Raw genomic sequence first — 12,628 nt, 5'->3', positions numbered from 1 at the left:
TACGGTGTCATTGTCCCTCCTCCCTGGAAGGTGTGGGACCGATGACGCCGGTGTCATTAGCTTGCAATCACGTTCTCGCCGGAACACACTGGACCGCTCTCGTCTTCCTTCAAGATGTCACCGCCCCATTCTCTACAACTGTAGCCTCCAGACTAAATGCAGCCGGGTAAGATGCTGTTTTTCCTTTGCGTTTCTTTGCCCTTTCTCCAGCCCTTGCAGTTCTAAATCTCTCTGAGTTCCTGGTACTGCCGCTCCCTCCTGCGGACCTCCAGCCTTTCGATTTATTGCTCTGACTTTCCTGTGCCTAATTGTTCTCTTCCTGCCTTCCTGCATGCTGCTACCTTTCGTTCCACTCCAGTCTAACTTCTGATGTTCCCTTTTCAACAAGCAGCTTGATTACTCTTGCTACCTTCCTGTTATCATTTGTTTCCACCGGTGCTGCTGGTATCAGTACTACCTTAACACCAGGGATCGATCAACACTGGATGGACCCTGTGGAATATTACAGAGACCTATTTCTAATACCTGTGTATTCGATCTGCAAAAGATTGAAGGTTTATTTTTTAAGCCTTCTGGCTTTTTTCTCTTTGCATTGCTGTTTTCGGGCATTGTTCTCTTTCCTTAGCTGGTTTTCCTGGCGGGCATAGTGGCTACCCCTCGGGATCGGCCTTACCTCTATAAAGACTAGCAGGATCACTTGAACCGACTACAGAGGAAGAATCAGGTGAGGGGGAATCTGTGGATTTTGACATATGGACATTATCAACACACAGCTATTTGTCTTTGTTGCAGAATCCCCACGTACATCTTTTAATACCACAGGTAATATTATTTACAAAGTGCATTCATAGTACTTTTTCATGCTGGTTTCCCTCCATTTTGACTTTTCTTGTATCTCCATTATTTTACAATGTTCAACATTTGAATGTATTTTGAGATCCTTATACACTACATGACATTATGTTATTTTGTTAATAATGTACTGTTTTATAAATCAGTTGCATACTTTGATAATTAATATTTACTTTTTAAATGTATTTTGAGAACTTCTTGTGCAGCAAACAATGCCTTCCTATATTGGGTTGAGTTGTCCAAATTCCAGCCATTCCAAGACTTCTGCTACAGTGCTGCACATTTTCCTGAAGGACATGTCTTTGATACAAGTATGTTTGTCCAACTGTGGCTTCCCAGATTCTGGGCTGGAGAGCGAAGCCAAGAATGTCTTGAAGGATGTAAGGTTTAATCGATTCTGCATGTGCAGCATCAACTTCTCATCAGATAAATATGAATCTTCAAAATTCACTAACAAGGGTCGGCCCAGACTGGCCTGTCAGTTACTTGCCAATGCTGTTGCAACTGTGTTTAATCACACACACACAGTTAGGTAAGCAGTGTAAGGTAAGTAACAACTACCAATAATTATTGTATATATATTACTTGGTGTATCCTTATACGATCTCTCCCGATTTCTACTGCAATAATTTCCTGCTAAATTTCTGTTCTTTTACAAATTGATATGATAACACTTGTAATATTGTGAATTTTATGTAATAGCAATTGTCTTTATTTTTAATTTTATGCAAGCTTATATTCTTAATTTTGTTTAACTAAATCAACTAATAGCAATGTCACCCTCCCTGTTAGCAAGTAATTGTAAGACCTGTTATTTTATTGGTCAATGCATTGTTTTATTAATTTAAAAGTTTTTAATTACGTAGATACAGCAGGTGGAAGTGCAGCCGGCTACTTCAGAAGAAACGTCAGACACTTCTTTGAACCCTCCAGTGAGCCCTTATGATGACATGCCTAGCGGTTACAATACTTTTATTTGTCCATGTTTTAGATATACTATGTTTTCTAGTGAGTGTGTTCATAGATAATCAATTCTCCACTGGATCAAGCTTCCAAGTCATACAATTGTCCAGGATCAACAGAAACCTTAATTGCCTTTCAAGTGCTATTATTGTATTTCCTAATGTGGCTACATGTAGACTGTAGCTGCATTAGACTCTAGACTGTGTGCTATAGCAGACTCAATAAACTTGATTTGTTTTGTTTAAAAAAAAAATCTTGTCATACATTGCTACCTTTCAATGAATACATTCATCTTATAAATAACTGTATGTCATATGCAAGAGGACGCTGGTACGTCATCAACTTAGCCTTCTTCATTTGGTACTGCTCATGCTGAGGAGGTATTAAATATAAAAAAAGTAAACACTTTACATATGAAATAAATGCACAAATAAATAAATATATAAATAAATATGATGTTTGTCCTTTGTTTAATGTAGTTTGTCACATTTCTCCAGTTTATTTTTTTCAAGGTGTACATTTGAAACTTCTATGGGTTTTTGGATGTGATTGAGTGTGTTATATCATATTCTCTAACATGTACCATTGGAAAAATATTAAAACATCATATCTTAATTGCTGTGTTGAGCACGTTGCACCCTTTACCGTCAGCAGTAATACGTAAATGAGAGTTTTGGTTGATATCATTGACTTGTTTTCTCCTCTAAATGCACAACGTACATGTTTCTATACTGAAAACCTAAACAGCAAGCCAAGTACTGCTACTGCCTATATATTGTGTTCTTACTAATTTTGATTTAAAGGTGGCTGTGGTGCTAAATTTGACATCTATGTCCCATGACACTAGCACTGTGCAACAGGTATATATTATATAAGTGTTTTATTTTAAAACCTGAAGTGCAGAATTACTGTACCTGGAAGATTAATTAAATATAGAACAATATCTGTAATCACAAATTAAATGCAACTGAGAGTCAATATTCATACTGTCAATGATTTTCTGTATGCTTATTTCATGTGTTACTATGTCCCAGAAGTCAACTACTGATGCGGTGGAGCTGTAAGAAATACAAGGAGCACAGGTCAAAAAAGGTAAAGTGGCAGTCCTAGTTAATTATTTGTTGTGGTGTCATGTACCTTTCCCTGTGAAAAGTGAGCATTAAAGTGAAATTGTGTGATATCTTGAATGGACTTACTGTCTTTGTAATGCTAATTCTACTTTTTTGCATGCAAGCAATAATATTTTTCAATGTCAGATTATATATTGTGTTCAGATCACTTTTTATCTATGATTTGCAGAAGGATACAGTTGTGCAAACCTTCTGCTCTATTCCCTATGACACTAGCGATGGATAAAAGATATTTCCCATCACTAGCCGGGCTCCACCTGACATACGCAGCTCAGCTCTGAAAATGATTCTAGCCTCCCAGGAAGCAGACTTGCACTGTCTCCTTCCCTTCACTCCTTCTCTGAACAGTCTTTTTCTAGCAATCTTTCTTTCCTTCAGAATGCTCTCTTCCCTGCCCAGTCCACTGCTGGGCAGGAGGTTTTCTCCAATGTTCTCTGTTTTTCCTTTCTTTCACATGGTGGGCTGGATGGTTGAGTCCAGATAAGACCTTTGTAGTTAACCCAGAAACACTACATACACTATATTGTTCTCCACACCCTGGGGTATGTGCCTTTATTTCTTTATTTCCCTCACAGTACACACATGTACGCTACCTAGACAGGCCCAAATTGGGCCAATGGCTACAACTATATAATAATGTACTATTCTGCTGGTGTCGTTCTTGTATCAACTGTTGGTAAAGGGTGTCTGGACAAATAGTCAGTGAGGTTTTCCAACTTTCCAGGCTTTGTATGAAGTTCCATGAACTGAGGAATGTGATGTCTGAAAGAGCAGTAGCAATAATGAAGACCTCAGAACCTAAAACAATGAGGGAAATGCAACCATTTTTAGGCCCATGTAAGTATTGCAGGCCCTGGGTATTCGATTACATTACTTATACAGTCCCGGGAGGATAGCTCAGTGCAATGTGCTCGCCTTGGAAGCAAGATGACACAAAGCAACACAGGTTCGATCCCCGGGTCCGTGCTTAGAAACCTCTGGATATTTTGAGCGTGTTATAAATACGCAACTAAGACAAAAAAAAAAACACATTTACGCTAAAAAAAAAAAACGATTCCTGTAACAGCACCTCGATGCCCGCGGGCTGTGTGAGCGCTTTCAAAATGCAAAAATAAATATATTCGACCACTTTTAAAAGGGCTTAAAGAAACACAGCTGGACAAGAGGAAAATAATATGGACAGATGAGATGACTTTAGGATTTGAGTAATAATATTTAATCAAAGGGCACGCCTTCCTCATATTATCATTTTACTGATGTTTCTTCTTAGGACACAGATCAAATTCCTGTGAGAACGGTATTGTTTTTTTACATAAGGTCTGCGATAATGTTCCTTTTCTTGCGAAAAAACGAAAATGTTTGGCTTGAAATCGTCTTCCTTAGATTTCAACAAATCTGTCAAACTCACCAGTTAGTCCTCTTTTACCATCCCGACTGAAGGCAAACCCCCCAGCCCTTTCCCCAATATAATTTTAAGCTTTTCTTTTTCTGATCTTGCAGGATTCTCGCAGAAACACTTGCATCGAGCATTAAGAATGTGGCGACTTTTCATTCATGAAAAACCTCACTTGCTGCTCTACACTATAGGAGATATGTAAACTAAGTTTGCGCCAAGGCACCCCTTTCTCAGCCAAATTTTAAAACAACTTCTGGAAGGATCTGCACCAAAACACGAAGAGGCAGCTCTGCACCACTTTGCACCCAAGTTGTTTCGAATTTGAAGCAAATCCATCCAGCGGTTTCAGCTGTGTGCCTGTCCAATGGATGCACATTTGTGCCTATTTTGAAATTTTGGGTAACAGGTCAAAAACAAACCCCTTTTCAATGTAATATAACTTTTAAACTGTTTGACAAATGTCTCCAAAACCTTCCAATTTTGGGGGGCCTGCACCAGAAAACATCTTTGGAAAATGTTTACAAAATCAATGGATCAAAGGTTTCACCTTAAGTATGGGGAGATTACTGTTACCCTATAATTCTGGTCCTTTCTATTTCTTCCTAGACCAATTGCTAAATAAGGCGACGCCCTCTATATATTGAGATAATATGTATCCAAGTTGGTTGGCGGTGAATGCAAAGACAGTCGGGTAGACACAGGCTCTCTCCACTCTTAGATTGCATGGATGCTGCATATTGGGTTACCCCTAAAGTAATTTAAAGTCTTGAAAATAGCAATACAAATCGTTAAAGAAGGCCCACTTCACCATGCAACCATAATGTAAAGGAACATTAGGACTTGAAATGTCATACAAGCATAGGCACACACTGATACAGAGAAGGGCTAATTGACACCGCCAACGTGTTTCAATGTTTGCATGTATGAGTATTTGCGTCAATCGTGCTTCAGAGAACATCTTCTCAAATAGGAGTGGAAAGGTAAGCGCTGTATTCGTACCCACTGCCCGCTCCTCATACAGGGCTGCCAACGCCAGCATGTTCTCGGAGTTGTCCGCCTCATCTGCCTCCTTTGAGAGCTCCTTCAGAATTTTGCTGCATGCCAACGCGGCCACAATGCAGTCTTGATCCTGAAAGAGAGCAAGCAGTTACTAGATGTGAGGCCATCCATTAGGGGGAAACAATCCTCTAACCAACCAAACCCACCTCTCACAGGTAAGGAACAGGAGTTCAAGGGTCTCGGAGCACTGGCTGATGTCTATCAGACCTTCCAAGTGAGGAGCATATGGGTGTGTGCCCTGCTCCCAGGACATACCCTGGGCGGTTAGTGTTGAACATGTTGAACGTAGGTCTGGAAAATGCCCTTTTCATATTTCCTTACAGTAAAACCATAACTGTTGTTTGCCACAAAGGGTCTGAACCCTTCCAACTAGTGGTGGAAGTGAGTGACAAATGTAAACTTCAATGTCATTTATTCCCAATATTTCTGGAATGCCTGACAAATCCCCAAACTAGAAACAGCATGATCATCTGTTCCCTAAATGAACACATTGAGAAAAGATCTTCTTCAAGCCTTGCAGGGAGGTAGATAATAAAACAGCTTTGTCGGCAAATAAAAGAATGTTTAAGCGCATCTTATTTATCAAGGGGGCATCTGCCTGGAATGCTAGTAGCGAGCTGGCAAGATCGTTAATAAATAAGGAAAACAGAAAAGGTGCCAGAACCTAACCTTGCCGTACTCCTCTAGGAACCGGGAATGAATCTGTCCTCTGCCCCTATTTTCCCATCGATCAATGGCATTATTTTCTGTGTGTGTCGACCATATGCAATTTACCAGCTGCAAAGGGATGCCAAGTCTATACATTGCACCCCATAATAGCTTGCGGTTTACATGGTCAAAGGCTGTCTTCAGAGCGATCAAGATCATATATAAAGGCATAACTTTCTGTGTAACATTATTGTCAAATCAATGTCAATCGGAAGGCCTGTTCTATAGTTCCAGTGCCTTTACGTGGTGCAGAAGATATCCTTCATTCATAAGTTTGAGTAGCCTGTAAGCCAGAACCTTTGCATATACCTTTCCCAGACTGCCAAGGAGGGTGATAGGCCGCAAATGTGAAGGGTTATTTCTATCCCACTTTTTGAAAATTGCGATGATTCCTACTGATCGCCATGATGCTGCTGGTTCGTTATTAGTATTAAGCATATTACCTTTTTTTATCAAAACAGGGAGCCAGTAGGCGGACTCTAGTTTACATAGGTTGACTGGAATCCCGTCAGGTCCGGGCACTTTAAGAGTTCAGTGGAATTCTGGCCGTAATTCTGCCGAAATGCCATCAAACTCAATTACTGTTATGGTTTCATGGAATTACCACGGGATTACAAGTGGTAGTAATTCCCCATGTTTGGAGGCCATAGGACTCCATGTAGATTTTTGGAGAATTTACCACTGGTGGAATTACTGTGCGGTAAATCTGCCGATTTCTAGGGGTTAAGTGGAGGATTTACCGCTAGCAACATGCTGGAGGCGAGTCTACCAGTTTCCCTCTGAAAATGGATGCATTTACCACACAGTAATTTCGCTGGCAGTAAATCCACCAAAAATTTCAATCTGGCGGTGCAGAAAAAGTGGCACTAATGGAATTACTGTCACTTTTCTCATGCAGCGATAAACTAGCTCCTTGTATTATTTGCTGCACACTCATAACTGCACCACTACCACTGGCCCCACTGCAACAGGAATGGAAAACAGTGGAGTCAGCTGTTCTGAATGTACCTGGGGTGTTGATTGATCTACTCTTGTTATCCAGCTGTGGGAAGTGCCAGCTCTGCCGTGTGGCACAGTGTTACAGAGCCTTCGCCGAGAAGGTCATTGGTCGACACCAAACGCTGTTCAAGAGCAATCAAAGTGCATTAAAATGTTCTGCTTTATCTAGAAGATTGTGTGAAATGAGCCATACACAAAACACAGGTCATAGCATTGCCCAAATGCGGCTTGGATCTCAGGCAATAGACCAAAGGCTGGATGGTCAACACAGAGAGATTGCTTCAAACCACCCACCTAGCCTACAGTTCTTCCCTGATCTCCAGGGTGGAATTCATGGTGCAGAATCTGTCCTGCAAAGAGGTACTCCATTCTTTAATGCTTAATATTCAAGCTTTTCACGGCATTTGGATTCTTATTTTAAATTAAAAAAGTGCATGCGGCTGAGCATTCACAGCATGCAATGGATAAAGTCCACATTAAGATGGAGTGTTTTCTAGGGTCTTGGAACATTTCCTAATCACAGTAAATGTATTCGGTGGCATGGACATGAAAAAGACTAACCAAAATAATAAGAGAGTTCAAAACACTTTGTTTTAGATCTGCTGTGAGACACTCATTTCACTTTTTTAAATTCCCCAGTGGGTATTAGTACCCGGGGAATGTGCAATTATGCAGCGCACTTTGGCAATGTTTATGGCAGAGTACTGGAGAAATAAACTGCACGTTGTTGCAAAATAAGGCACATAACGCTGTACCTCCTTGATCATCTGCAAATGTTGCTCTATGTGCATAGTTTTCGTTTTTAATGACTGTATGTTGTGTGCTCCTGTGTTTGTCGAGTGGGTGAATTTAAGTGTTTTTGACATTTCTTTATTGTGTAATATGTATTAGCACCATGGAGAGAGTGCGGACCCAAATCTGTAGTGGCCAGTTGGTCTACTAATGACATTTTGTATTCTTTTGTACTACCCTGAATTTGCTTAGGATAAAGTTCCTTCTTCCTATTTTTAGATTGTATAATATCCGTACATTAGCTGAGGCCAGGGTGCCAGTGTTCTCCCCCCCGCCCCCGCAAGAAGGTTGCCCATTCTATTTATGGTTTTATTGAACATGCATCATTCGTGAGAAAATCAAATGGTTTTTAAAGAAGGACAAAAGTACTTAAGCAGATGTTTTGCATTTTGTTTTCTTGTATGATTTCTTTGTACTTTTGTGAAATGAAAATGTAATTGAATATCACAAGAGATACTTGTGTGATTCTGGAGTGAACTTTACTGGGCAGAATCCCTGGACATAACTGCAACGGCACCAGGACAGGGCTGCCTTATATGGTGCATGACACCAACCACATGTGAACACACCTGTTCTATGACCCCCTAACAGGCTGTTTCCGGGATAAAAAGGGCAAGTCGCTAATCATTTCTGCACTTGCTGGTTTGCATGGATTATAAAGTATTAGTTAATCGTGCTTTGTGTGTTGGTGCTCATGCATCGGCCCTATGGATCGCATCTCTTAGCTCAGGTCATCTTTTCGTAAATGGGAAGAGCCATTTCATACCTGAGACCAGGCGATCTCAGCCAGCTCCTCGCGGTTCTGAAGGATGGACCAGATGAGAAGATCCCGCAGGGGGTAGACAGGCAGCGGCGGGGCTTCTTTGGGATGGGTTTTACGCTTCTTACCCAATATCTGAAAACACACATAAATGGGACATTTGACATATATTCGCAACCTCAGACATGACCAACTCTTATCCACCTCATATCTGGCTGCCTGACTGCTATCAGGCACGGTGCTCTGCCAGTGATCTCAACCTTAATGTCAGTAAGACGGAGATCCTTCTCATTGGGACGCCTGCTCCTTGTTTCCACCCCACTGTCTGGTCAGCCCCCCCTTCCCCTCTCCCCCACCTACTTATGAGGCAAAAAACCTTGGGATCATCTTTGACTCCTCTCTTTCTTTGTCTCCACACATCACAGACCTTGCCAAGAAGTCCAACTTTCAGCTCCACCTCCTCAGGGGCATTCTACATTTCCTCACCTTCCTCCAGAAGAGCAACGTCTCCAGTGCCCTAGTTATTTCTGGGCTGGATTACTACAATTGTGTCTTGATCTAACTAGCTGTTTTCTCCCTTCACTCCCTTCAACTAATCCAGAATAGGACTCCAAGACTTATCCTTGGCCTCTAGCCCAGGGACAGCATCTAAAAGCTCTCCACTGGCTCCCAGTGACCGCAAGGATCAAATTCAAGACCCTTTGCATCATCCACAAGGCTGTCTGGGGATAGAGACCTCGCTACATCCAGCTTTTCCCTGCTAAATACCTCCCTGCCAGAGTCCTTTGGTACTCTGGCTCCAACTATCTGCAGGTCAGACGTTTCACCAAGCAGAGAGTTGGAGGAAGATCCCTTTCCTCAGCTGGTTCCTCCCTCTGGAACAGCCTCCCTGCTCCCCTCAGACTTCAGCCAGACTTGAGCCGGATCTTTTTAAATTCTGGAAACTTCTCAAGACTTTCCTTTTCTCCTCTTCCGTCACTCTCCTCCTACCATGCTAACTCTCCCTATGCCGCTGCAACTGGGGCCTGGTCCCTGAGTCAAAGGGGCCAGACCACCACCCTACCAGTCCCCCCAGCATCCCTTGCCAGCACTTACCCTCGGGCTCCCTTCCCCGGACTAGCCCTAACCTGGTCCACCCTGCCCACCGCACTCATCCTCCCTTCCCCCCTCTTTCCACTGGCACTTGCCATCTTGGCCCCCCAAGCACTTGCCCTCCCCCCTCCCTTTGGGCACCCCATTCATGCACTTCTCCACTTACCCCGTTCACTTACCACCGTGTCATGCACTTGCACGGTAGGCTTGTCACAAGACCAATATAACCGTTTTTGTTGTTCTACTTTCTTCCTATGTTCCCCTATCGCCCACCCTCCCAACTTGTCTTGTGGCCCCTGGAAATACTTGTGTATAGGCATCATACAAATGTCCAACTAAATAAATAAAATAAATAAAAACCAATGTATTGACTAGTGCAATTGATGCCATGCAACATCCCTGCCACACGTATTTTAGGAGAATTTCTTTGAGATTAATATTTTGCACTGAAAAAAGGTATCGTCCAGACCTACTTAGAGAATGTAGTGTGAAATAACACATCTTTACGACATTCCATTTAGGGGCAGCTCGTCCATAATAGGCAGGGGCATCGACCTGTCAAAACCCCTGCTCAGTATGGAGGACTATAGTGATTTATAGGCTATTTTAGCATACTGGCCAAAAAGAAACCTAGGGTCCTTTACTCTATTTGTTTATGTCACTTTGCAATGCTAGGAATGCATGAACGTTTCAGATATTTTATTGGCACTGTTCGTATAATAAAGTGTCTGATATGTGTGGAAGCAGAATTACAGTTGATATTCTGTGCGCAAACATTTGAAGGACACCCCCCCTAATAATCAATGCACCAACATAAATTCCCTAGAATGAGGGCATGCCATGCACCAGGTTTAGGGAGTGAGGGTGGGCATTTATTCTTTAAAAATGTACATTAAAGGAACATGCCAACCAGCACATTCAAAAGCACAGCGTGTCGCATCTAGTTTTTCAACTTGTGTAGTAATGTTCCGGATGATTAAACATGTTTAAAATGCTGCTGTTGTGGGCTCTGACAGCATATATGTGCATATATTAAAACTACAGAGGACACATACATTGGACAAAACATGTACCCCCAATTATACCATCCCCACAACATTTTCAAGTATATAAATGCCACTGCTCACAAGAAACGCAAGGGGAAGATAGTTGCTAGGTATGAAAGATTGCTAAAAGGCTCCATTTTACTTTGACAAGCTCGAATCTGATGGAAACGCCTCTGTGCCTCCTGAATGATCTGTGTTGACAAATGAAGACTGTGAAAAAACAGGAATAACCCTCCAACCCTTGCACAATTCCCTTACTTACCCCCAGTCACAAACAGAACGCCACTGCTTGTTCTTGCACTGGTCCTACGCATCACACCAGCTCCACCAAATCCTCTGGAGGGGATAGTCGATGATGGTTCACCACACCTTCATTTGGTGGTCATCATCTCACCAGTCGATCCACAAGCCACCAACAGGCGAAACCAGACACTTCCAGAAAAGGCACTCCTTTCACTTACAGCCTCATAATTGTCCAACCTCTGGCCATCCAATATAGAATGAACAAATAGCTTCATTTACCCTACAACAACGAAAGATGGCTCATCCAGAATCTGAATGACTACGGTCCCAGCTCCACCAACACTCTTAGAATACCAGCCGCACCAGGAACGTGGACTTGCCTTGTGTGAGAAACCAGAAGGTGTCTCACCCACCAGACCCCAGTGATTTATCATCCAGGTGGCCAGGAAACAACCGTCACTTTTCGATCCAGTTCCTGGGGTTGGTCCAGTGCAGGAGGCTCAATTGGATGAGGGGGCTTCGGGGAGTGGGGCACTGCATGGCGAGACACTAATCCCTTCCCTGTAACACCTTTACCCCATCCTACCAGTTAAGATACATAGGAACTCTATCCCACCCCACCCCGCCTCTTTCCTACTCAAACACTTTCACACGGACAGCCCGCTCTGGGAGAAAACAGACTAACACCCGAGCAGTATACCTAACGTGTCCCAATACAATGGTTAGGCGAGGTCAGGCAATTATTGACCATCATTCACACTTGACTTCCATTAAGCTTCCCCACACGGATAAAATGCAGAGCACGAAGGTAAAATCTGAGCAAGGCAAAGCACATGAAGGAACAGCAATTTCGAGACGGCAGGTGGATGAGGAAGTAAAGCCTGCAAACACAGAGGGTTTGTAAGGAAGGAAATTCCCTTGACCTTTCTGGCAAGAAACAGTTGCTTTCAAGAGCCCTCAAGATTAGACAGCTAAAGACCAGGAAACCAATCTGAAAAATCATGCATTGTGTGTCAAAGATACCTGCAGTACTCCTGCATGACTAATCGAGTCGGGGAAAAGCAGCAGCCGCTGTGGTACTGTCCTTGACTCCAAGAACAAGGTAGCATCAGAAAAATCAACACAGCCGGTGAGTTGGGGAGTCCGATACAAGACTGGTCTGTGTTGAAGCCAAGGGTGCAAGCAGCAACATTGTATAACGAGCGCTGGGACGAACATTATCAAAACGCGCGTGATGAAAGACAAGAGTAAGGCTAAACTGCTGATGAATGCTTGAGCTTTGAAAGAAAATGTACAATACTGTTGATAGATGGTCCGGCACTGCGTGCATGCTCAATTGAAGGTCTCTGTAAGGTGCCCAGCTGAGAAGTGGCAGAAATAAAAGTTAAAGAATTGTAGTAAGAAAGAAATCGTGAATCGAAGTGATCCTGTGACGGGTCAAGCAAAATCCCATGCCGAGTCGAAAGTCTTCGATTTGTGATGCAGAGAGGAAAGTTTGGAAAGTGAGACAAAATGGTCTGAGCCTGATTGAGGGAGACCAATTCAGAACATTGTGTTAAAGTGGGTCTGAGCCCAGCAGAGGGGGATC

At 42.6% G+C, this 12,628-nt stretch overlaps 1 protein-coding gene across 1 annotated transcript in view; it reads right to left on the bottom strand.

The window, feature by feature from the left end:
- LOC138528195 (transient receptor potential cation channel subfamily M member 2-like) overlaps positions 1-12,628 on the bottom strand; it is a 679,103-nt gene that overhangs the window by 256,771 nt on the left and 409,704 nt on the right. The window contains exons 13-14 of the mRNA XM_069639648.1: positions 8,666-8,794; positions 5,341-5,470 (exon numbers count right to left, since the gene is read on the bottom strand). Coding sequence (XP_069495749.1) covers positions 5,341-5,470; positions 8,666-8,794 — 259 coding nt within the window. The remainder of the gene's footprint in view (positions 1-5,340; positions 5,471-8,665; positions 8,795-12,628) is intronic.

The sequence above is a fragment of the Ambystoma mexicanum genome, chromosome 7q (genome assembly GCF_040938575.1).
Source record: "Ambystoma mexicanum isolate Mex_15411 chromosome 7q, UKY_AmexF1_1, whole genome shotgun sequence".
In the NCBI taxonomy this organism is placed as follows: Eukaryota; Metazoa; Chordata; class Amphibia; order Caudata; family Ambystomatidae; genus Ambystoma; species Ambystoma mexicanum.
This window is presented reverse-complemented; position numbering and strand designations above follow the sequence as displayed.